Raw genomic sequence first — 27,601 nt, forward strand, 5'->3', positions numbered from 1 at the left:
TAAATGCCTTTTATAAATGCCTTTTATAAATGCCTTTTATCTAATCTATTGTTTCGGAATAGTGTTTTTGATGTCGGTTGTTTTTTGTTAATTTTTTATTTTATAACATTCAGTACGCCTGCAGAAGTTTTAACTTCATGAACTCTGCACATTCAGACTATCCAGACACACCATAAAAGCAAAAATGTTAGCATAAAGTCGTAATAACATACGTGACAATCAAAATTATAAAGCTTCTATTTGCTTTTCCAACAGTCACTTAACTGTGGCCAGAGTTGTTGAGAAGCATTTAACTGTTGGAAACGCTTCCATTAGGAATTAATCACATCGCCAGAGCTCTTTGGAACTTGAAATGGAGTGTAAGGAATTGAGACAAAGTTGGTTGTCGAGTGATGAGTGTTTTGTTCGCTGGGCCGTTTACTCTGCAGTCTGCACTTTACAGCCTTTATAAATTAAACACTTGATCGGCTGTGAAATGTTAACCATGAACTAATGAGCTGTAATAATGTATCCTTCACCGAACTAATTACTTAGTAAAAGTTCAAAACGTACGCTTCGCAATAATTTAAGCCGGGCCACGGTTCACTATGGCTCGTCTATATATAGATTAATTAAAATTGTGATTTTACATGCTACATTGTAGCTAATGAATTAAAGTTAATTGCATTTATCTTATAATATCAAACAAAGCGTATTTTATCTTCCAGTGGGAGGCTTCTTTGCACAGGATGCCGGCTAGATTGTAGGTATCACAACGGCGCCTTTTTCTGCCGTGAAGCAGTAATATGTAAGCATTATTGTGTTTCTGTCTGAAGGGCGCCATAGCTAGTGAAATTACTGGGCAAATGAGGCTCAACGACGAGCACGATTGTAGTACCACTCAGAACTTTTAGGTATTTTAAGAATCATGAGCGGCTCTGCATTACCTGCATCTTCCGTTACGTGTTCGCCATTCTAGGACTTTACTGCCCCTACGGCCATCTGTCTGTCGAACTATGTGCCACGTCTTCCGGTACGTGTTTGCCATTCTAGGACTTTACTGCCCCAACAGTCATCTGTTCGTCAAGCTATGTGCCCTTCCCACTGCCACTTCAGTTTCGCAATCATTTGGACTATGTCGTAACTTTAGTTCTCCTTCCTATCTCCTGATTCGATCTCGCAAAGAAACGCCGAGCATAGCCACTCCATTGCCCTCTGAGCGACCATGAGCTTTCTCATAAGGCCCATAGCTAGCGACCACGTCTGTGAACCTTAAATTCATTCGTACGTATATACAATGCCGCTCGGACATTTTGTGACGACGAGTTAATCGGCGATTGGGAATCTAATTGTTTATTGTCCGTCAATGTGTTTCACGAAAGTTTTCATAATTTACGCTCATGTCTCAATTAAATAACTGTAATTTTGACAATCCAAAGATACAATTTACTTTGACATTATAATATATAGAAAAATTTCAGTGGTAGTTACTATATTGAACAAAAACGTAGAAAGACATACATGCCTTTGATACGCCATTTAGGACAGAGTTCTCCAGCATGCAATATTATTGTCGTGCGGCATTTCTTTATAATAAAATAAATAAACAGTTACATATATATTATAGAAACTCCCATAAATGTAAAGTTGCATTGATCACCTGGAACCACTACTTTATGATAATACTAAGTTGCTCCAGCGATACATACGCTAAAACAGACACACACACACACACGTATTATCATATTTCATAAGGTTCTCAAAGTTATTTTAAGGCTAAGAAAGAGCGGAGCCTCCTGGCACAAGCATTCTTTATATGCTTAAAAGGAGGTTCTTGCAACTATTTGTTAAGGAGAATGTGTTAAAACCAATAAAGATTTTTTTTTATTATTATTTAGTTATATCTGTCACCTCGGCACTATTTATCCAGACATTGACTAAAGTTCATGTCAAATAACAATGTTTTTAGCCTGTGGGAGGCCCTTATAATAACGAAGTAAACAACTTATTCAATAAACATACGGACTTATGGAAAAGATAAATGAGTATTTATTCTATTTATAAAACATCCATGAATACAGCCAATTTGTATTTCTTCGTAGACCCGAAAGGAGATTATTGTTGATCCGAAAGATCAATAGAATCGAAGCAAAACCTGCAAATTGTAATCCATTCTGTCCTTTTGTTCGCTTATTTATTTTTGCAACACACAATCATAAATCTTCTTATGATACAAAACAGTTTCATATACATACAGATAGATATTAGGGGTTAAAATATGAAATTGCCGATTTATACTGAAAATTTGAAATTTGTTTCTTTTTTGTTAAATTTAACATATTTATTTACTCAAAATAATTACTTGTATTAGCTATTCATTGCTGCTATCTAATAGGAGCGTCATTTATGCCTTTGCGATAGAACTGTGGTGATCTAAATTCCACAAACTGTGTAAAAGCATTTTGTACCTCCTGAGAAGAAAACTTTTTATCACGTAGAAAATTGTCCAAATCACGAAAACAATGGTAGTTCGTTGCAGCAAAGTCTGGCGAATACAAAGGGTGACGAATGATTTCTAATTACAGTTCCTGTAGAGTTGAAACGGTTTCTCGTACTGTTAAGATCGATTCATGAGTCGAGGCTGTTTCACTGCTAGTTTTGCTATTATTGTTCGGAGTCCGTCGCGGTAGACATCTGCCGGTTTTGCTTGACCAGATCGGAGAAAGCTATAGTGAATAACACCATGCTGAGACCACCAAACATTTACCATTACCTTTTTGTTTGTAAGCTTTGCTTTAGGACACTATTGTGGCGTTTGACCTGGGGTCAGCCATTGTATTTTTCGCTTACGGTTATCGAAAAGTATCCACTTTTTATCGCATGTCACAATTCGATCCTATTCCTTCATTTCTGTATTGATTCAACGAGGCAACACAAGTTTCAACTCGCGTTTCTTTCTGCAGATCAGTCAAATCGTGAGGCACCCATTTTTCATCTTTTTTTGACCCAAATGAGTCGATATAAACCATGCCGCTAATTCCTGGGTAGTTTGGCTCGGTTCTGCTTCCACCATCACTTTCAATTCTTTGTTAGTCACCTGTGTGGGCGGTCTTCCACGTGGTTCATATTTCAAACCAACTTTTCCATCACGAAAGCGCTTAAGCCAAAATCGCACGGTGCGTTAATTAGCAGTCCCCATTTCCAAATGCAACTATTAATGTATTGTAAGCTGTTTCTGCTCTTTTAGTGCCGCGACGGAACTCTATTCAAAAATAGCTCGAATATTCGAAGCATTCATCTTTCTTGTCTAAGCTGAATAAAAAGAACAACTAAAAGTGGATAATCAATTGTTGCACAGTATTAAAAAGAAGAACTACATAGGTACAATGTAAAAAAGTTTCACTCAAAAATCTTAAACCATAAATGTTCTATGTCAATTCGAAGTACGATACAATTTACAATTAAACGGCAACTTTATACATTAACCCCTACTATTATAATATTACTGTTCTATACATTTCAATGTTACGACAGAGAATGTGTTTAAGTCAGGTTGGTTCTTTAGTCAATATCTTTTATCTCGCTGCTGATAAAAACTCTTTCATAACAGTTCAAAATTAAGTCAACGACGATAATAAAGCAGTCTTAAATTATAAAAAATACCCCAAGTTTTATTGAGTACAGTGAATGCATCAAATTACACACAAGTCCGTGTGACCCGCTGATAATGAAAATCAGTTGTCTTATTTGGTTTATCTATTAGAAATAGATTTATACATAATAGCTTTAAGGGTAAATGTATACACTTTTATAATAGTCCCAGCAACTGTTCAGGAAATTATCTATAAAAAAAATAAATGCTGTATTAAGAAATGGCTCTGTCATAAATCAGTCCACAGCTGAATATCTAAGTGAACTGACAGCCTGGGACTAGATTATGATTTTTTTATAGCAATAGCAATGACAGTACAATATAGTATATTTCCTTAAAAAGAGCGCAAAAAAAGAATGCTGGGAGAGTTTCTTGCGCCGCTTCGTCTCTCTCAGAGCGCCGGTTGTTTCCGAAGCGGTAATAGTAATATAATAATAATAATATTGACACACTTTTTTTACACAAATTATGTTGGCCCAAGTTAAGCATATATAGCCTGTGTTATGGGTTACAAGACAACGATATATTTAATACAATATACTTACTTAAAAATACATAAATTCATATAAACATACATATAAACATACATAAAAACATTTAAACATCCATGACTAGTATCCATCCATAGTATCTAGTATATTAAAAATTACATCAGAAAGAATTCTAAAGGAATCAATTTAGATAAAATAAATGCCTGCCTGCCTGCCTGCCTGCCTGCCTATATAATATACAGTATAAAAATTCATTTTATACCATTACATACTAGCGGCTCGCTCCGGCTTCGCACGGGTATAAAATATATAGCCTATGTCATTTACTGAAAAAATGCTGTAAAGGGCCATATAGATCTATATTAAATCAACAATATATTTAAGGTATTTAATAAAATAAGGATTAATGCTGTATTGGTTAAAATCGCTTCTAAAATAAGCCATTATTTGTCGAAAAAAGTAAATGACAAAAAAAAGTTATTGTGGGATATCCATAAGAGATAGACATATACCACAGCGGAATTTTAGTACATTATTTCGATAAATCTCGTAGGGTTCATTCAGCCTGCGTTGGCAATGTAAGCGGAAAAATTGTAATTATTTACGACATCACATTAGAAACCTCAAAAATATCATTATTTCTCCATATTTAATGGATGTTATTACACATTTAAACCTTCCTCTTCAATCACTCTATCTATAAATAAAACCGCATCAAAATCCGTTGCGTAGTTTTAACGATTTAAGCATACAAATAGGGACAGAGAAAGCGACTTTGTTTTATACTATGTAGTGAAGTACCTAATCCATGATTGCCTTCACTAATTTAAAGACAGACCTCAGTTAGTTCTAATTTAATGCAACTCTCAAGTTTCGAGACGCTATGGTTTGTGCGCTTGTGTGAAAAAGACGTAATTATATCATTCAAAAGCTTTTACAAGCTTTATGACTTAATTAACTTAGTAAGCTTTGTCTGCCATTATGCAGAATAATGTGTCTGGAGAGATTATTCAAGATATTGTGACAAAATTTTTATTTTTGTTTTTTTTTTTAAGTTATCTCAAAGCAATGTTTTAGGTACATTAAGTTAATTAATAATTAACGCGAATACAAATAATAATAATAAATTATAATAATAATTAACGTGTAAATACATAGCCCCACGCACACACTTACACTACTAGAGGCCGATAGGTGGCCATTATGAGAATTATCATCGTCTGTGCTGTCAGATCAGTTTGCGTCTCAATAAAATATTTTAAAAATGCCGTGGTATGTTGTGAAAAAGTGTAAAATCGATACTATATAAGTATTTGTGGCCCTGTACTTTCCCCGGGGCGTAAAAAGAATAGGGGAGTCCCAGGTCCATGGGTGTCGTAAGAGGCGACTAAGGGCTTTTTAGAAGTGGGAGAGTCACGCTGCCGTCTTATGACATCAGCACAATCGGGCCAGACTCGTCCGGGTTAATTACCACACTCGCACAGAATACCGGCGTGAAGTAGCGGCCTGGCGCCGCTATGTTTCGCATAGGTTAGTGTCGAGGACCGGAGGCCATCCCCCCCCCCCCCCCCCCCCCCCGAACAAAATATGAGAGCGGTCCATAAAAAGATATAACTCCAGAAGGGTACCGGCTCTACCAGAGCCGGAGAATCCCTCCCCGAGCACTCTCGCTCGGGCTGCCCTTCGTATTCTGGGGTGAGCACAGAACCGCGCATGACCGAGGACAAACGAGGCAGTAACACCACGGCACCCCGCTCCGGCCCCCCCGACTTTTGCAATATCAGGGGAATTCACTTTAAACGCTGTCCACCACCACCTTGGGCCTTGTGGTTCCTTACGGAGACGCAGATATCTCGACCTAGCGATACGTCATATTTAACGTACCCCGGGTACAAAATTGAGCACAACTTTTTGCCTCATGCCGGGGTATGTGTGTACGTTAGGGAGAATATCTGCTGTCGCCGTCTCGGCAATTTTGAGGGTAGGGACCTGTCCACTCTCTGGCTCCGCGTAGATTTAGAGGACCGCGTCCGCATCTACGCGTGTGTCTACAGGTCCCATAGTGGTAACGCAGAAATCGATCATCTCATGGGCTGCGTTCAAGCGGCAATTGACGACGTGCTTGCACAGATCCCCTCCGCTGAAATCGTAGTATTGGATGATTTCAACAGGCACAATGCCGAATGGCTTGGATCACGTACCACAGACTACGCAGGGTAATCTGTGCATAATTTTGCATTGGCGTATGGTCTGTCCCAATTGGTTGAGTCGCCAACGCGGCTCCCGGATGTGAATAGCCACATGCCGTCCTTATTAGATCTTCTGCTGACTACACATCCCAATAGTTACCAGGTCTTTGTCGACGCCCCTCTCGGAACGTCCGACCATTGCCTGGTCAGGAGTGTAGTGCCTATCCGACGCCAACGTCGCAGACCACCAGCGACCCGCCGCGTTTGGCACTACAAGTCAGCAGATTGGGATAGGATGCTTTCCTTTTTTGCATCCTACCCTTGGGGCAAGGTTTGTTTCCCTTCGGATGATCCTAGTGCCTGCGCCATTGCAGTAGCCGATGTGATACTGCAGGGCATGGATATTTTTATACCAAGCTCTGTAGTACCGATCGGTGGCAGATCACAGCCCTGGTTCGATGCGTCAGTTAAAGCAGCATCTGACTGCAAAAAACAGGCGTATCGAACTTGGGTTGCGGCGCTGGGCACAAAGGATCCGAACTGCAAAGTTCTTAAGAGGAAATATAACCGTGCCTCCATATTTTTAAAGCGGCAAATCGCCCGTGCGAAGTCTAAGCACGTCGTCAAAATCGGCGAGCAGCTTTCCAGTTACCCGACCGGAACACGCAAGTTCTGGTCGTTGTCGAAAGCTGCTCTTGGTAACTTCAACCAGCCGTTCATGCCGCCGTTGCACATGAGGAATGACACCCTGGCCCATACGGCAAAAGAGAAAGCCGAGCTCCTGTGCGCTCTTTTCGCCTCCAACTCGACTCTTGACGACAACGGAAAAACACCGCCGACCATCCGGCGGTGTCAGAGCTCTATGCCTGAAGTACAGTTCAGACAGAAAACTGTTAGGCGAGCTCTGTTTTCGTTGGACGTCAGAAAATCGAGCGGGCCGGATGGCATTTCTCCAATCGTGCTTAGAACGTGTGCCCCTGAGTTGACGCCGGTGCTAACGCGTTTATTCCGGCACTCTTATTCCAAAGGCGTAGTCCCTGACTCATGGAAGTCAGCCCTTGTCCATCCGATCCAAAAAAAGGAGACAGTTCGGATCCGGCGAACTACAGGCCTATTGCTATCACCTCCCTGCTCTCCAAAATCATGGAGAGCATAATTAGCCGCCAGCTTTTAATATAGCTAGAGGGTATACCAGTTGATCAACGACCGACAGTACGGCTTTCGCCATGGACGGTCGGCAGGTGATCTTCTGGTATACCTAACACATAGATGGGCGGCGGCTATTGAAAGCAAGGGGGAAGGCCTGGCAGTTAGCCTGGATATAGCGAAGGCCTTTGATCGTGTATGGCACAAGGCGCTCCTCTCAAAACTTTCATCATTTGGGCTTCCCGAGAGTTTGTGCAAGTGGACCTCCAGCTTCCTCACTGGGCGTAGCATACAGGTCGTTGTCGACGGATATTGCTCGAACCCGAAGCCCGTGAATGCTGGAGTGCCCCAAGGCTGTGTGCTATCTCCTACGCTGTTTCTTCTGCATATCAATGATATGTTGGACACCTCCAACATGCATTGCTATGCAGATGACAGCACTGGTGATGCCGTATACACGGGCCATGCAGGTCTCTCTCGGGAAATCGTCGACCAGTGCCGGGAGAAACTTGTGTCTTCTATCGAGTCCACTCTCGAGAAGGTCGCGGAATGGGATAAATTGAACCATGTCCAATTTAACCCCCAGAAGACTCAAGTTTGCGCGTTTATCACTAAAAAAACCCCATTTGTCGTATCACCGCTCTTCGAGAACACTTCTCTTAAAGCCGCGCCTAATATCGGAATACTGGGTCTCGAAATCTCGAGCCAATTCCGTGGCCATCTGGAGGGCAAAGCCAAATTGGCTTCGAAGAAGCTGGGCGTCATCAATAGAGCACGGCAATACTTCAAGCCGGCCCACATTCTAGCGCTCTACAAAGCGCAGGTCCGGCCACACATGGAGTATTGTTGTCATCTCTGGTCTGGTGCACCCCAGTATCTGCTCGATCCATTTGACCGCGTGCAACGAGAGCAGCTCGAATTGTCGGTGACTCAGTGCTCTGTGAACGGCTGGATCACTTGGCGTTGCGTAGAGAAGTCGCTTCATTGTGTGTCTTCTACCGCATTTATCACGGGGAGTGTTCCGAAGAGCTGTTTAACCTGATTCCTGCCGCCGAATTTCACCTTCGCACGACACGCCACAAGTTAGGATATCATCCCCACCATCTGGATATGTGGCGGTCCTCCACAGTGCGGTTTTCAAGAAGCTTTCTCCCTCGTACTACAAAGCTGTGGAATGAGCTTCGTGCGGTGTTTCCGGGACGATACGACATGGGTACCTTCAAAAAATGCGCGTACACCTTCCTTAAAGGCCGGCAACGCTCTTGTGATTCCTCTGGTGTTGCAAGAGAATCTGGGCGGCGGTGATCACTTAACACCAGATGACCCGTACGCTCGTTTGTCGTCGTATTCCATAAAAAAAAAAGTATCCTAGTATCCCTCGTAACCGCACACACACTAGCATAACGGTGCTTCACTTGCTAATATCACGGTGCGGAGTCTTCTTTTTTTACTCGTCCGTGTTCTGAATATGATATAATTATTCTTTATATATATAAACTCTTCCGTGTCATGTTTTGCAAAGTGTGTGCATTTGATCCAGCTTGAGAGATAGCATAGTTTTTATTGTGATTCGTGACTTATAATATTTTTATTTTCAAATGTTATTCTTGTATGAATAAATCTATGAAAGAATTTTTTGACGCACAGTTTGGCAATTCTGTTGTGAGATTATTCCATTTCAAGAACAAGTAAATTATAGTAAATATTGAAATTTTTTTGATAGCAAAAAGATTTAAATATGAAATGTTGTATATATTATGCATTTGCTTCGATGAAGCTAAGCGCACTGGTCAAGCTAGTTATATTATATATTTTAACAAAAATATTGACACACTGTTACATACATTACTAGTAAATAAATAATTTATTCATCACATACATGTTTGCACCTACCAGATTCAAACCAAGGATTCAAACTCACTAACCACGAAGCCATACGGGTCGTCAAAATCACACCTACAGTTAAAAAATGTAACATATAAAACATAATTTTTATTTCTGGTGTGATATATTATTTGTAATGTAATATAGTTTGATTGTATGATTAGTTTTAGTTTGATTTGTTTGTTGTTTGCTGTGTTTGTTATTCTTGTTTGTTTGTAACTGTCGCATTAGGTAATACCTGTAATGATAGTTGCTATGTGTGTGAAATAAATAAATAAAAAATAAACTTAATCGATTTAAACAATTTTTAAATCATTTTAGTAATGAAAAATTTAGAAAATTTTCTCCCAGGGGATAGAAGCGGCTAGCGGCCTAGTGGGGCAGAGCGTTCCCTTCCCCTTAGATACGAGAGTGATTCTGGATTGTAAATGTTATTTTAAAAGTGAAAATGAGCTTCATGCCACTTCTTCTCGTTGTAATTGGTTATTAAATCTCTCCGTAACCTTGGCATACTAGTTTCATATTGTAGATCTAAATAAATCCATGATTGGAGGCAGAAGCCTCAAATCAACTGCACAAATAATTAGGCTTAAAATAAGCGCTTTAGAATCATCACTATTAATATTTCATATAAATTACCGAATGTACCATAATATATTCGGAAAGAGTAGAGCTCGTGAGAAGAACACACAAGAAACTCAACGTTGAACACGTGTAGCAATGTTGTTTTAACTTAGTATTCATAATGTATATTATGTTTATTCGATGTTGTGTCAGCGCTTTTGTGATCCAGTCCAGTATGGTTCATCTTATGGGCTCTATTTTTCAAACATCGGTTATCTAACCTCATTCTGTATAGAATTAGAAAACTTTGTCAAAATATAATGATATATATATAATTCAAAGGCAATTAATTATTGGTTTATCTATATATATAAAAATGAATTGCAGTTCGTTAGTCTCGCTAAAACTCGAGAACGGCTGGACCGATTTGGCAAATTTAGGTGTTGAATTATTTGTGGAAGTCCAGAGAACGTTTAAAAGGTGAATAAATAGGAAAATGCTGCTAAATTAAATAAAAACAACAAATTTGTTTTTCCTTTGATGTGTCCATACATAATTTCTATGAGAGAATTTATTGACGCACGGTTTGACAGTTCTGCTGTGAAACAATTTCTTTACGACAGCAGGGTGCATATTTTACGAAGTATATTTTGATGTTATGATATATTATTGACAAATTCATATAAAACATTATTTTATTTATTATATACAGAACAACGTCTGTCGGGTCAGCTAGTTAATAATAAATAATGATTCAAAAAAGATTATAGAGTTTCATACTGACAAATGGTTTATTTGCAAGTTGGTCTATAGTCTGTAGATTATATTTTATTTAGAATAAGACATGTAGAGACATAAATATTATTTTCCCCTCTCGTAAGAGTATGGGTTTCTGTTGTCTTTTAGTCTGTGACCTTGTTTTACTTATTTTTACAGGTTTATGTAAAATATGGGCAGTTCTCGGATCTGGCGGGTTGTTCGCTATTGAGGCAACTTTGTTCAGTCTAACATGTTGGGACTTGGGTACAAAGCATTTGGCGATCGGGTCAGCTGTCGCCGTGACTTGCGAAATGGTAACTGATTATTACATTTCTAATTTAAAAGGCTGACAAGACCTAATCTTGTTGAAATTTATGTTATTTAAGGAGTTTTTTAAGAGAAACTATTTGTTCTAGTACATCAAAAAAAATTTTTTTTTTTTATGAAAATAAGGGACGGTACGGGCAGGACGTCCAGCTTATGGTAATTGATACGCCCTGCCCATTCCAATGCAGTGCTGCTCAGGATTCCTGAAAAACCCCAAAAATTTTGAGCGGCACTACAACTGCGCTTGTCACCTTGAGACATATTCAAATTCAAATTCAAAAACACTTTATTCATGTAGGTCACAAAAATGACACTTATGAATGTCAAAAAATATATATAAATATTGTTTCTTATTGAATTTACCGCTACTTCGTAAAGGGTTGAGCTAATGAGAAGAAGTAGCAAGAAACTCATTGCCACTCTTTTAAGTCATAAGATGTTAAGTCTCATTTGCCCAGTAATTTCACTAGCTACGGCGCCCTTCAGACCGAAACACAGTAATGCTTACACATAACTGCTTCACGATAGAAATAGGTGCCGTTGTGGTACCCATAATCTAGCCAGCATCCTGTGCAAAGGAGCCTCCCACTGGTAATAATATATGTTATTATTCATCATATTTCAAAGACTGTGGACTGACTTGATACATAATTGTACAAAATAGGCTTGATAGAAAATAATTCCAAAGATTGGTCTTAAAATCATCATAAAATTGTTCTATGTCTTATTTTTTTGATGTATGGATCTGCAATTACAAACATGAAATCAAAATATTCATGGTTAAACCGATATTACACAGATAACCCACCGTATATTATTTACAATATTTATGTATTTTTGGAAGTTAAGCGACGATCAAGACTATCCCCTATTGTAAGCTCAAGATCTTGACAACCCTAAATTTAGAGGAACGGTGGTAATGCCGTTTTATCGGTCACCTTAAGACAAGATGGTAACAATTATTTCACAAGCATTTGCACCAAGAATTAATCGACTTAATAAGTAGTTGACTCGTTACAGCGAAATAACTATAGATTAACAAACATGCCTTATAAGACGTAGAATGTGATAATAAGCTTGAAATCTGTAACAGTTATTTTGTGAATGTCGATTCATCGAGTTTCGATCGAATATGTATATTCATGTTAAAATACCGACTAAATGAAAGTATGACTTGCCCTTACTACTTACCCTGGCTAGTGGTGACGATTTTGACAAATTTACGAGAAACAGTTAAAAATATGGCAAAATTGGACCAAAAATTAAATAATAAAATATTTTATAATTTTGGTAATAAAACCAACCAGTGTGACAATATAGATTATTCTGAGTCATGCATATTTCTTGTGGCAATACGCCAGACATTTTTTAATACTTTCAAGTGGAAACTTTTGACGGGGCTGAAATGGTCGAAATAGAAATCGTCACGAAGACGAAACAATGTCATATTTACCGTTAATATCTTAGATCATTTATACGGCTAGATAGACTGTGACAGCTGCGAAAGCGTCGAAAAAAATTAGGGTTGACAGCTGGTAACCTCTATTTTGAATGTACGCACACTAAAACAAAGTGACATACAAATCGCCAGTGTAAGACGTAGCTTGTCACGCACACTAAAGTAATAAACCTGGCCTGTTTTTATCGCTTGTATAGCAACAAGAGACTCTATCTGGACGTATAAATAAATTATCCGAGGTTAAAAATATCTTAATATATATAAATTACGTGACACGTTGTTTGTTCGCGATGGACTCCTAAACCAATGAACGGATTTTAATGGGGAATACTTCATGGAGTGCAGTTCGGTCCAACTTGAGAGATAGGATAGTTTTTATTTCGTTTTGGGACCCATAATTATTTTTATTTTCAATATTTGTTTTGTATGGACATATTTTCTATGAGAGAATTTAGTGACGCACGGTTTGACAGATCCGCTGTGAAACAATTTCATTATAATAACAGGGAGCATTTTTACTAAATAATTCTTGATGTTTTGAAATATTATTGGCAATTTCCTATAAAACAGTATTTTTTTTATTACCTGCAGAACAACCTCTGTCGGGGCATTATTATGTAACATATTTGTGTATGGTAATATTGAAATTCACACAATTCAACATATAGATATATTTCATATGAACTAACAGTAAAACAAGGCGTATCTTAATACATCACATAAAGTAAAACAGTTGTAAAAGACCCGAATCATAAAAAAGGTTTAGTGCAGGAAGGTTATGTTTCGTGTCCGACGAACCATTACGCAGGGGAAAATGTATGAAGATACAATGTGGCAACACAGTGTAACCAGTGAAATGTAACATAAATCAGGGGAACCCTCGTCACGAGTACCACTAAATAACAGCCGCCACAATCGGCTACGCACGCCGGCTGCTGTAGAAACCTTATGGTTTTCAAACACGTGATGCCATCTCTTCGTATTTATTATTCATCTTTGCATAAAAAATTCTCAGATTAAAAAGAAGAAGTGTTCATCCGAACAGCTTTGATTGATTTCTATCCATTTTTATATAACTTTTGTCTTTTTACTCTTGGGTCATGTAAATTAGTAACTAGTTCTAAGCTTATTTATTGGACTTTTTACAATTTCAACAGAATCAACCCACACAATTGGGACCATGCAAAATATGTGAATAGTAACATTTAGATTTAAGAGAATATAACTAACTGATGATTGCATAACTGAAGTGGCAGTGGGCAAGGCATATAGCCTAAAAGACTACATAGGGCCGCAAGTTAGCCGTTGGGGAAGCAGCGAACAGTCCTCGAATAGCGACTACGTTGATTACTGTTTGGATGAGGGTAACGCGGGTCCTATCATCTTGGAGATCTTTGGGGAGGTTTTTGTCCAGCAGAGGACGTCTTTCAGCTAAAAGGATGATAATGGTATCATCATAACAATGGTGAACTAACTGTGCAACCCCGCTTTACGAGCGCTCTTTCAGTATAATTATTAACTTTTGTCTAGATTTTTTTTTGGCCATGTCAAAATAAATTTATTCAAACAAAACAAATCTTATAACTATATTTACAATACTATGATTACATAAAATTAAAACTATCATTACGTCGAAGCGTACCATGAACTGGCAGCATTTCCGCGTTGGATAGATTGATCCGTTGACGAAATAGCTGCCAGCACTTGGGCTTCCAGTAGCCTTATTGAGGCGCGAAGATAGTACTTTGTATATTCTCCGCGCCTCTGGGCCCCACGGGCCCAGAGTCTCGACACCAAACGGCACAAAGATGTATGACTCACTGAGACCGGCATATAAATAATTAATTAAAAAAATTGTCTAGATTGAATTTTATAAGAATAGTCCTATTAAATAATACTTGTTCCAATCGGAAGTCATTCATCAGGATTAGTGTAGTGGGTTCCCGAACTCTCCGAATAGTCCGAAACTAGTCGGTATCAACACGATGAATAGTGGCTAAGGCTGATTTAAATAAATAAACTAATTGTATATTTATAAATAAAGTTTCTTTGAGCGTTTCATGGGCGTCACTCGTCTACGAGTTCTGAATGTCTACGCCGCGGCGTGGGAACAATAGGTATCAGTGCCTACACTAGCGCGCGGCTAATAGATTGATTAATAATTAGTTGTTCTTTCGACAATATTATGGAAAATTGACTGATGTTGATGAATTATGCATTATTTTTCATTACGGTTAAGAAGTTCTTCCCATGCGTTCATTTAATGTTGCTCGTCAATCATTTTAGAATCATGTCGAACAGTGTATCAGAAAACATGCTTTTGTAAACAACTCCAAGGACAAGAAGGTCTACTCTTATTCAACAAAAAACGTAGTTTCGATTGAAGTTTCGGGTGCATCCTACTACGGTTCCATTCGTTGCGAAATCCCGAACGTCATTATTTGACATTTTGAATTTCGAAACCAATTCTACTTCATTTACTGAACGAAAATTTGAATAAGACAACTGTTTGTTCGGAATTTTAATCTCAACTTGACCAAATCAAAGGTGTTGCCGATTCCTTTTGATTTTTCTTTGTGTGGATTTTGTTGCAAATTTGCTTGAAATAGCTTCAAAATGCTTTTAATCGAGGCTGCTCCACGTGAAGAATTTGACATGTTTACAATGCGTTTGTAATACAGATATTTTTGTTTGTCATTAGTTACTACCAATCGTTGGCATGAAATAGTACTCTTTAAATTAGTCGGATACAAATAACATTCATTTCAATCGTTCATCATTCGTTCACGAATATTGTCTATGGTACCGAAGTTCGTCGATGTGTCCGAAAACAAAATAGAGTAGGGTTACTACTGAAACTAATTTTAAATTTCGATCCTTTACGAAGTTTTGTTTCGGAGAGAGAAAGTAGACACCAAGGTGCCTCTACGACATTAAGTACCTCCCGATTTCTCGCGAACATTCGACGTAACAATAATAATATATCGTTTGTTACAGTTTAGATGGGCCATGAAGATCTATGCTGCGGCGGTGTCACTTCTGCCACGTTGCCACAATGGCACTAAGCCTTTACCAACGTTCCGCCATTACTTGTACTTTCTCTTCGTTCCGACGCTTTTATACAGAGATGAATATCCAAGGTAACATTAAATTAGATTGAAAGAAAAATAAAGAAAGAAAATATATTTATTTAGTTCAAAACCAAATTTGCAAAGTTCAAAAAAAAAGATTGCAATAATGTTGGCTGTAAATGTTAATGTTACGGTTTGTTTTGCGTGACATGCATTTATACTACATCCCATATAAGTTTAATTGGGTTAATCCAATCACAAAAAGTGGTAAAGGGGTAACCTTTCTTCTAGTTATATCCTTAGACATTCTTGCCCAATTGGTGCGTCTAACCGCTTCTTTCGAATTCAAACTCCTCAAAGTATAACACAAATAACTTTACCAAAACAAAATGGCCGAAACTGGCATGAAGTAGTTAATGTTTTACAAAGGTAAGTGTTTAAAACCTGCATCCATACCATCATCACTCCACCACCATAGAAAATTTGACGACAAGCAAGACACAAGTTCATCTGATGGTAGGTCAACGACGACCTGCCAATTACAATGCAGTGCCGATTAAGATTCTTGACTACATTCGTCACACACCCTTTGAGATATAATAAGATTTTAAGTCCCATTGGCCCAGTAATTTCACTGCGTAGGGCGCCCTTCAAACCGATACACAATAATGTTTGCACATTGCTGCTTTTGTCGATCACTTCTCATAATCGGCAAAACCGATTTGAATGCAGTTTGTTGCCGGCTACCTGCCATTTAGTGTTTGTTTCATTTCAATCGGTCCACAAACAAAAAAGAAACATTAACTGAAATAATCAGCCTAAATAAAAGGTAGCGAGCTCCTACCATTATTTTAATAAAACGATTTAATAATCCGTAACACACATTTAAAATATCATGTATCGCAAAAAGTGTTTTTGTAACATACCTATTTAATTGACATGACCTAAGTTAATTCAAGCTATAAAATCATTTTTTTACATCAGTAGCCGAATTCGAAGTACACCACAATTCATCAATAAATCGAAAACCATTTTAAAGCATTGACACTTCCTCAATAATATAATATTGTTTTCAAAGTTGGAACCTTGCCTTAACAAGACGTGAAATTTTACAAGTTACATGTTATATTATGTATTCATAGAATATTTAATCCCTTTTAAAACAATGTGCACTATTTTCTAATCTAAACTTGTAAGATAAATTATCTTCATTCAACCAGGGAGCAATATTTTTTGAACTTTGTAAAAAAGCAATTAAGTAAAAGCCTCGCAATAGTAATTAATTTATTCAAATGAAAACAATACTGCTTCATTCATTTTGAAATTAAACTTATTAATGATCAAATTATACGTTTTACCACTTACCGTTGCTTCATAAAAGGTTGAGCTTTTATGAGAAATTTTAAATCAACATTCACAGCTTCAACGTTTTAAAATTATTTTATTACAATTGTGAAGTGATGCAACAAAAATACTCAAATAATAGTAAGATGAAAATAAGTTATAAACCACAAAAGTAATTAAATGAATCCACACACACTGTTTATATGTAATGGAATGTTAGAAGAAGATCTTCAAAATCAAGGATTAATTTGATACTTGGCACATTGCTCAAGGATTAATCTCAAGGATAATTTTTTATGTTCAATAACCGGCAGTGTCTATTTGCCAACGTCTATGGCACATGCTAATTCGTTGCTACGACATTATCATCGTTATAAGACGAAAAATGCAAAGTAAATAATAAATAATACTTGGCCCGTGGGGCCCAGAGGCGCGGAGCATATTCAAAATACTATCTTCGCGCCTCAATAAGGCTACTGGAAACCCAAGCACTGGCAACTATTTCGGTCAACGGATCAGCCTTGCTATCCAACGCGATAATGATGCGAGTATTCTTGGTACGCTTCCACGTAATGATAGTTTTAATTTTATGTAGTCGTAGTATTGTAAATATAGTTATAAGATTTGTTTTGTTTGAATAATAAATGTCATTAATATACAAAAAAATAATAATAGTTAGAACTATTTTCTTTAATATCGTGTTTTTAAAAATACCGTTTTTAAAAATACATCTTACTATTATTTTTCTTTCTCAAACTTTGCTGACAGGATTTGAATCAATACTTGGCTTGCCTTAAAACTTTTAAAGGCTAGTACAATAGTTAGGCAATGCTATTTTTCTACAAAAGCTTGGTTGAAACACAGCTTAGGAAGCTCAATTAATAATAATTGGAAATAAATATTATAATCTAAAAACTTTGTTACATTGCCAAATTGGCACAAGTAACTAACTTCTTAACCGACAAGAATATCATAATTGACACAATTAATTTTACTCGTTGCCTTAAAGGTTAATAACGCACCCACATATTTATTTATGGGATCCTACGATTAATGTAAAGAAATATTCTATTATGAGATTCCATTTCAGCAGGAGAAATGTGTTGTTTTTACAGAACAAAGCGCATTAGATGGAGCGTGGTCGTATCTCACTTTTTGGAAGTGGCGGCTATAATATTTTACAACTGTTTTATTTGGGAGCGATTTATTGTACCGTACTGGTCCGAATACGGAAAAGAACCAAAAGTAAGTGTAAAATGTACTTTATATCCTTTTTAAAGTTCTCAAGAATTCCATTACGTATGTTTTGTGTTTATACTGTCAATAATATATAATAAAGTAAGTAATCAAATTGCTAGATCTAGTTACCATATCTGGCGGCCTGTGTGGCGTTTTCGTACACGAATAAAAAAGTTTTGAACAAACTTTCTCCTGTGATTTTTCAGGGTTATAATGACTTGCGTATATTTATAAAAAGCTCACTAATCATAAGGAATAGCGGTTGAAATACTGCGGTCAGCTGGGGGGTAAATCCAAATAGGCTTAGAAGAATCTGGCGGTCATTCATATGGCCCGTCAACATTTCATCCCGCGAGTATTGCTCTCATCTTTGATTCACCCAGATATCAGTTTCAACCGTTTCAGAGTGTTACAACACAGAGCTGCTGTCGGGGTCCAGTACTACGTCTTGGATCTCAATTGCTTGTCTTTGGTGTTTAGACCAAAGAGCTGTTTGAACTTATTTCTGCGGCTGTATTCCACCGTCGAACCTCACACCACAAACTAAAATATCTTCCCCACCATTTGAATACGCATTCCTCCACAGAACAACTTTCATGGAACATTCTAACAAGTTGATACAACTTAGCTGTGGAATCTGCTATCGTGAACGGCGATTCCAGGCATGGGTGCCTTCAAAGAATGCGCGTACTTTAGAGTCCGGAATCCCTCCTGTGATTTCTGCATAGGCGACGGTGATCATTTACCGCCGACTCATAGGTTATTATTCTATGCCATAAATTTTATGCTATGATGTTTATAAATTATGTTTTCTTTTCAGGTTGAAGCTGGGACAGTTGTTCGTGCAATGTTTGCATGTATATTGCCAGGTATAACATCATTCTTGTGTGGTTTTTACTGTCTTTTACATGCCTGGTTCAACGCTTTCGCGGAGATGCTTAGATTTGGAGATCGCCTATTTTATGAGGTAAAATAAGTTCAGATCAAGGTCAGTGCACCCTATGCAACCAATTCTATTCCATATATTTCAGCATGCATCCCTAAATGATGTAAACAATGTATTGCATAGGCTTAGGGTTGTCAAAAATTTAAGGCACAAATAAATTTGAAAAACAATATTTTATGAACGATGTGGGGCTCGAACCCACGACCTCTGGCGTTCCGTGCTAGTGCTCTCCCAAATGAGCTAGAATTTTATTTGTGTATTAATCCTAGAAGTGAGGGCATGAGGGTACTTTAAAAACATAATAAAATGTTTAAAACTTGTTCGTTGTTTATATTTAGTTGTGCGTATTAATAACTTAAAACAAACAACGTCTGTCTGTAACAGATTACATGTATCGCTTTCGATTTTAAGGTAAACAAACTTGGTATCACTTCCGCTTAATAAAACAACAACATAAGTAACTCGGCGGCGTTCATCATTCCAGTTAATGCGTTCAACTCCTTAAGCTCAGCGGATTTCAACAAAACAAATACTTCACACAAACAGCTCTAGGCTTTCCCTTCACATTAATGATTAATAATGTTCTTTGTGTACAGAATATCAAGCTCGTTTCGTTTCGCATATTTAATCATATACCTTTTGTACGAGTATAGCATGAGTTAACAAAATTGTAACAATTATGAAAGTAACTTGTGGCTATTTTCGAATTAATGGTAATCAAACTATACAAGTTACATATGTTAGTTGAAACAAAATGGTAAATGGTAAGTAAAGGCATTAAGTAAGTATTGCGGAGGTAATATGTAGATGAACATTCTTTTGTTATTCGGTAGATTTCTCGTGACAGGCAACCTTGAATCATGATCCCTTAAATGCCACTGCTTGTGGCGGCGACGTGGGGCGGGTCGTTCCCTTCCCTAAAATATGGTCGAGGGAGGCGATGGCTGGTCCATGCGTCATGCTCGTGAACGGGCGCTACTTGTGGTGGCTGGATAATCTTGTTACCGGGAAGTCTGCTTCATGTATATTTTATTTCCTTTTTTTAATTATCTTAAAGTTAAAGTTATTAAATATTTTATTCAATAAAGTGCTAGCATAATGCCTTTATTTATTTTCGGTATGTGTGGATTGATGCATCTACTGTACTCAATAACTCTTGTGTTTATAGTTATTAATTTACTTTTTTTTGACTTACTCGTTATATTAGTCGCATATATTGTAATTGAAATGATTTGTAAATTGCATTATAAATAAAAACTTGTAACACCTAATCTGTTTTGAAAAGACAATCCATAGAGTTTCTTGATCATTCTTCTCTGAGAAAAGCTTTCCGAATGAGCTGTATTGAAAACATATGACATATTTCAAGTGTAATAATATGATTTACCCATGAAATTAAAATATTTCTGATTTGATTTGATTGAACTTTCCACTGCAATGAAGCGCCGTAAACCGAATATCTCTGAGTGTTCGAGAGATTTATTTAGAAAATTTAAAGTGAAATTCTTGCTTTAAATATATACAGTTTGATATATTATAATAGATTTGGCTCTGTTGAATATTAGTAAAAGTGGGACTCACTGGTATATGATCGGTCGGTGAATTCTATATGTATAGACTCCCTTGAATTAGTCAACTGAAGCGGAGATTAATTTTTCAGGGTCAGGTATTTTGTTTGATATTTTTAATTTATTATGGACAGAATCCTCATCTCATCCATTTTTTTGATTTAGAAATTTTATGAGTTAACTTATAAGCATCTCTAAAAGCTTTATTGATAATATAATAGCCAATTATAAACCGACAATCAATCAGACAATTAATATTTTTTTTGATTTAAGTGATTTAAAATTCTTATTTGAATAAAACTAATTAAATTTAAGTTTTGTAGAAACTCTAACACTCTTTTCCAAACGGCAAGACCTTCTGGGCACTCTATTTGCCTCCAACTCGACTCTTAACGAAGAAAGAAAGACCTCGCCGACCATCCCGCGGTATCTGAGCTTTATGCCCAAAGTTCAAGACAGAAAACTGTTCGGCGAGCTCTGTTTTTCTTGTAAATAAGGAAGTCTAGGGGATGGCATTTCTCCTAACGTTCTCAGACCGTGTGCATCTGAGTTGACACCGATACTGGGGATATTATTTCGGTACTCATTCTCAAAACGACTGTCCATCCAACCCTAAAAAAGGATACAGTTCGGATCCTGCTAACTACAGATCTATTGCTATAGCCTCCCTGCTCTCCAAAACCATAGGAATCATTATTAACCAACAGCTCTTGGTACACCTATGAAATACAATGAAATTAACTTAGTTTATTCCGTCGAATAGAGTAGTTCTAGATCTTAAATTCCTAGTGGTATTTTCTATTCGGCTAATTTAATTCAGCATTCCAAAAAGATCTTTTTTTTTTTTGAACTTAAGGAGACCCGAATGGTCGTTTGTCCAATTCTTTCATAGAAAAAATCAATACCACCTATGAAAAACATAAATTTGTCAGTATTTATTTTAGCTTCACCATTTTATCTAGGTAACACTGAAAACGTTTAGAAAATGAAAAACGGCTTAATGTAGAAAGTTGCCAATACTTTTATTGTTTTTCGAAGTAATCTCCGTTCCTCTCTACACTGTATGGCGGATGACTCATTACCTCGACACCTGCCATAGTCCATATTCAACAGTCCATTTTGCGGAGTGCGCTGAAGCATTGTCGTGATGAAGGAGGATCCTGCTTCGAGGGGGCTGCTCCCGAATTTTTTCCAAGACAACAGGCAAACAGCGATTGACATACCAGTCTGCAGTAACTGTCCTTCCATCTTCTAGCACAATTGTCGCGAAATGACATTTCCGACCAAATAATGAGGCAATCATATTTTTTCCTTGACTTCTTCCTTTCTTTGCCTTAGTTGGCTGATCCTCGAAAGGAAACACCCACTGAGCTGATTGTCTTTTGGTTTCAGGTTCGTAGCAATATATCCTTAGCTTTAGCTTTCATCGCCTGTGACGATGTCAAATACAGCATTTGAGTCACCGCCGTTGAACTTATCTAACATTTGGCAACACCAGTCCATGCGAAGGTGTTTCTGATCGTCGGTTAAAGTATGGGGAATCCATCTGGTATAAAGCTTCCTGACGCGTAAATGTTCGCGTAATATTTTTTTTAACTTGACTCATACCAATGCCGAAGCTTGCCCGTATCTGCTGATAGGTCACTCTCTTATCTTCCTCTATCATGCATCGCACAGCACTGAAGTTATCTTCAGTAGTCGCTGTTTAAAGACGTCCCACACGCGGATCTTCATTGAGATTGCTACGTCAACGCTTATTCTTGTTAAACCAATTGTAAATAGTGGCACGAGATGGGGCTTCATTAAAAAATGCTAGTCGCAGCCTATCATACTTTGTTATTGAGTAAGCCCACAACGAAAGTCATAATAAATCATTGATCGAAAATTTTCTCGTGTTAGGTTCAGTTTCACTCGTAATAAGAGTTTTAGATTTGCCGCCAATTCACAAAAATAAATGACAAATGAATGCAATTACGGTACTACATTAGGTTATCAAAGAGTTCTAAAATTGAAATCCAAAAAAAGTTTTCATGAGCAATGTTTCTAACGGTCCAGTTCTAAACATTTTCAGTGTAACCCACCTATAATTACCTACTGCTAGCACTCACTTCCACTAAATCATTGTAGTAAAAAATTGTATTGTATTAAAAAATTAAAACTGTTTGAATTATTGAATAACGGTCTCTACAGTTTATGCGGTCAGTATCCAGGATATAGTTCAATTTTTTAGTTTTTCAGACTTTTTATTCACACTGGATGTTTATACACACAAGTGTTCAACTATGTAAATTTTTCGTTGCCGTTGAGGTACCTAGTTCATCAACCGACGAAGGTATTCAAATTTAGTTCTACTTTTAAACTTCCCGCCCTAGTTTGTAAAGAATCATATATTCCTGCTGAAAATAATAAACATTTTTAGAGCTTATTTCAATTTATCTCATCTGTTTTCAAATGTTAGTTATAAACATTAATCATTTCTAGTATAATTTCGTACGCCTTTCTTCTATTTTTAAAATGTAGTGGTACCTAAACCTTAAACATGTAATAAAAAATATCTATCTTATCAACTAGTAGAATCGAAATTTTTACATGTTAGAACAGCCAAATTTTATTTCGATCAATTTAAGGTTATCGGAACTTTTGAAAGGTAGATCAGTGACTAAATCTAAAATATGTATATCTCCAGGATTATAATTGAATATTTTTTATCAATTTTTTTTCAGTTTATTCTTCAGCTTTTTTTTCAGATTCTGTATTATGTATGAGTTGCCAAAGTTTGTTAATAACGGCATTTTAAAACAGTTTTCTAGATAGTATTTATCATTATCAAACAAAAAAACCAATAGCATAGAAACGAAAGATGGCGAAATGATATTTTATAAGAGATCACTTTAGGTACCTAACCGTACTAACGTACCGTACCGTGTTTTCCTTTTAATATAACGATAATACTAAACAATTTTTAACTTTTTAGGACTGGTGGACTAAATCGAGGTATTCGAACTACTTTCGTGCTTGGAATCGTGTTGTCCATGGCTGGCTTCGTGATTTTGTGTACAGACCTTTATCACTCCGTATCGGAAGAACATTCGCAATTATTACTGTTTTTCTTGTAAGTACTCGAACATAAATTCACACAAACGTAACGGTACCTTGTCTTCGTTCGCGTGTAATTCCCAAATGGTCCATAGACAAATATGAAATGGATGAACATAAAAAAAATTAAGGAATAGGTATTATAACAATGCATTTAACAGAAGAACAGGCAGCGTTCGGGAATCTCCGTAAAATCTTCTCGTTCTAAATACCACAGTGTCTAAATACTAAGGGTTTTTAGCCAGTGTGTTTTGCCAGTTATGACATACGGAATGCAGACGTGGTTGCTAACTATGGGCCTTATGAGGAAGCTCATGATGGCTCAGGGCTATGCTCGGAATGTCCCTGCGAGATCGTATCAGAAATGTGGAGATCCGTAGGAGAACCAAAGTCACTGACATAGCCCAGATAGTTGCGAAACTGAAGTGGCAGTGGGCAATGCACATAGCTCGATGGACAGATTGCCGTTGGGGCAGTTAAGTACTCAAATGGCGACCACGTACCGAAAGACTACCTCTTCCGGTACAATGTTGGTAGGGCCCCCCCAAGATGGACCAACGATCTGGTCAAGATCGCCGGAATAGGTTGGATGAGGGCAGCGCAGGACCCTTCGTCGTGACGTTCTTTGGGGGAGACCTTTGTCCAGCAGTGTACGTTTTCCGGCTGATGATGATGATGATGATAATTTAACAGAAATAAAATTATAATTATGTATATAGCATGACTGGTGACACATAAGTTATACTCGATGACGTGCGTGATTTAGTGATCAAGAAATTTTATATTTTTTTTATTTTTGGGATTTTCTATTGGAGAATTTCTGTGGTATAAATATATTGCACGTCATGTAGATAATAATAGTATGTATTGCTATGCCTGTACTAAGTATCTACGTAAGTACCTAAATAGAAACAATTTAATTGTTTAATTGGGACTCGACCGTGCACGCAGCTATTATTTTATCACGAGGTCATCGGTTAAATTTAAACGCTTTTGATGCTACTCTAATTAAGTGAAGTGAGGTTAACTCATATACAACATTCGAATATAACCAGACGCTATTGTATATTAGGTTTTAGAAGTAGGTATATATTATATTCAAACTGCAAAAGCAGAGAAAGAAAGGGAATGGTAGCACACCAAAGATTCCATAAAAATGATGCACCACCGATCAAAACATATCGACTGCTAAAACACATTATGCACCTTTATGTGTTTTGACATACAGTATAGTTGTGTTTTTAAAAACGCATTTTTTTTTTTGGAAGAGTAGGACGAGCGTTATCGAATCGAGCGTTAACCTGGTGTTATGTGATCAACGCCGCTCACATCCTCCTGTAACACCAGAGGAATCACAGGAGCTTTGCAAGCGTTTAAGAAAATTGAACGCTGCACAAGGGAAGTTCGTTTCATAGTTTGGTTGCACATGGAAAAGTAGCTTCAAAACCGCATTTTAAACGAACGCCAGACCTCCGGAAGGTAGGGATGATATAGGCCGCATAGCTATATTAAGATATTTCTACGATTAACGATGACAGTTTTCTTTGTAAACATAGCGAAACGAAAAATCTAAATGAAAACCAGGCCAACATGAGCCATATACAGATCTTTGACTTGTCCAAAATTCTTGAAGTTTTAACGCTAGATCCTTACTCCTACTCGTTTCATCTCTTAGAGGTCTATGAGTGCATAATATTAATACACGACAAATTTATTTAAGTTTATTGATTTATCAAACGGAAAGAAACATATAACTTTCAAAGTATCCATTTTAAATTTAAACAGTCCAGTGTTGTGGGTACTTATTTTGTGGTTACATTTACACATGTTCAATTAAATCTAGAATGTTCTAGCGGATAGGTGAAAAAAGCTTAACTCTGAAATCTCGCAGTAGGTAGTAGGTTTTATTTAAACCAATAGGTATTAAAATACAGTAAAATTTAACGCTACACACTCATGCTAAAGTCTGAAAAGAGTCTAGACAACGTACGTAAAAATCCAAAAAACAAAATCCTGTTTAAATATAGTGATTATTGCTTATCTACATATTATTTATAATAATTACTGCAATACATGATCTAAAATGAAGCTTATAAAATGTGTAACATTAGTCTTTTTTAATGATCTTTTTAAGTAATAAAATAAAATAAGCCTTTATTGCTGTTACTAACAATAACATTTTTTAAATATATATCCTTAACTAATTGCTTCCTATTTTCTTAACAGCTTGTCCTTCGACATAGGCCTCCTCCAAAGACTTCCCTTTTTAAGTAATCATTTGTTAATTAAACTGTCCTTGTCACATACTTAACACTTACAGAAACTTTAAATCTTAGTGAGAAATTGCTATGGAACAATTGGATGTAGTTCCTGAAAAACGTTCCAAGCCACAAAAATAACATTTTAAGAAATTCGTGTTTAAAGTTTAATAAATATTAGAGTATTCCATACATGAGGGTTGGGCTACTTAGGAATGTTGTCATATTAAAAAGAGTGTCAGTGACAGTAGGGCTGCCATTTAGGGATGGCGATCTCAAATCGATTAATCGAAGAATCGATTCGGACCAAATAAATCGATTATGATTAAATCGATATGTCGTACTGAATCGATTCAGTGTATCGATATTTTACCCTTGAAAATCGACTTTCGATTTTTTCTGTAATTTAATGTAATGTAAGTAGTAGCACCACTATATAAAGTTCCAGCTAGAACAACAAGTACCTGCTCTAACAAAACCATATAATGCTGAATAATTAGCAGAAGTAATTATCAAGATGACAGAAAAATGGGGCATTACAAGTAACAAAGTGGTAGCGTTTATCACGGACAATGACGCAAATATCGTTAAAGCTGTCACAAATGTTTATGGCAAAAATAAACACATGCCATGTTTTGCCCATACATTAAACTTAGTAGCATCAAAACCATTTGACAATAAGGATGGACTGGAAGAAGCCAAGAATTTACTAACAGCTGTCAAAGATATTATACTACATATTTTAAGCATAATACAAATGCTGCTGACGCTTTAAAGAAAGCTCAAGATCACCGAACAAAGCCTTTGGGGCTGATTCAGTCTGTATGTACCAGATGGAATTCTGTTTTTTATCAATTGGAACGATTTGTTGAGTTATCTGAAATTATTGCGCCAATATTACTCAAGTATCCTAAAGCACCAACAATGCTAACTGCACAGCAGTTAGAAGTAATAACTAAAGAAATATCGGGATAAGACTATGTAACTAAATCTGACTAAAGACTGAAAACTAATACTGACTACAGCCAGTAAAATTATACCAATCGTATCTTGTCTGACTGGAACATATAATACGATGAAAACTTCAACTGACATTGGAGCTAAATCAAGAACTTTAATTATGGACGGTTTAAAGAAAAGATTTGGAAATATTGAACAAGTTCATATGTTAGCTGCTGCGACAATTTTAGATCCTAGGTTTTAAAAATTCATTTTGCTGACCATGTAGCCTGTTCTCGAGCAATAAATAGAATAAATACTTCAATTTTAGATATTCAATCACAGCAACAACTTCCACAAAATAATACTGAAGACTTCGACGCAATAGAAGGGACTGATTTAGAAAAAAGAAATTTGGGATTTTCATAAGTTGCTTGTCAAAAAGCAACTCTCTACATGTAATACACTTGCACTGGAAACTCAAGGCTTAAACGAAGAGTTTAAACACTATTTATCACAGGCAGTTGTGCACCTAAAGTATGATCCTATACTTTATTGGCAAGAACAAAAAAACTCTATTTATCACCATGTTCACTCAATAGCTGTGATGTATATGAGTATCGTATCAATCTGTTCCCTGTGAGCGCCTTTTTTCGATTGCCTGCAACATCGCAAGTGATGAGCGGAACT

The 27,601-nt window shown here is 36.8% G+C and overlaps 1 protein-coding gene across 2 annotated transcripts in view; it reads left to right on the forward strand.

The window, feature by feature from the left end:
• LOC126970490 (sterol O-acyltransferase 1) overlaps window positions 1–27,601 on the forward strand; it is a 50,971-nt gene that overhangs the window by 20,848 nt on the left and 2,522 nt on the right. Inside the window, exons 4-8 of one of the 2 annotated variants that reach the window (XM_050816426.1) lie at window positions 10,842–10,978; window positions 15,448–15,590; window positions 17,981–18,110; window positions 18,925–19,071; window positions 23,593–23,730. In XM_050816426.1, coding sequence (XP_050672383.1) covers window positions 10,842–10,978; window positions 15,448–15,590; window positions 17,981–18,110; window positions 18,925–19,071; window positions 23,593–23,730 — 695 coding nt within the window. Of the gene's footprint in view, window positions 1–10,841; window positions 10,979–15,447; window positions 15,591–17,980; window positions 18,111–18,924; window positions 19,072–23,592; window positions 23,731–27,601 lie in introns of those variants that run through there. The other variant, XM_050816427.1, reaches the window with a different exon arrangement.

Source organism: Leptidea sinapis, chromosome 21 (genome assembly GCF_905404315.1).
Source record: "Leptidea sinapis chromosome 21, ilLepSina1.1, whole genome shotgun sequence".
NCBI classification, from domain to species: Eukaryota; Metazoa; Arthropoda; class Insecta; order Lepidoptera; family Pieridae; genus Leptidea; species Leptidea sinapis.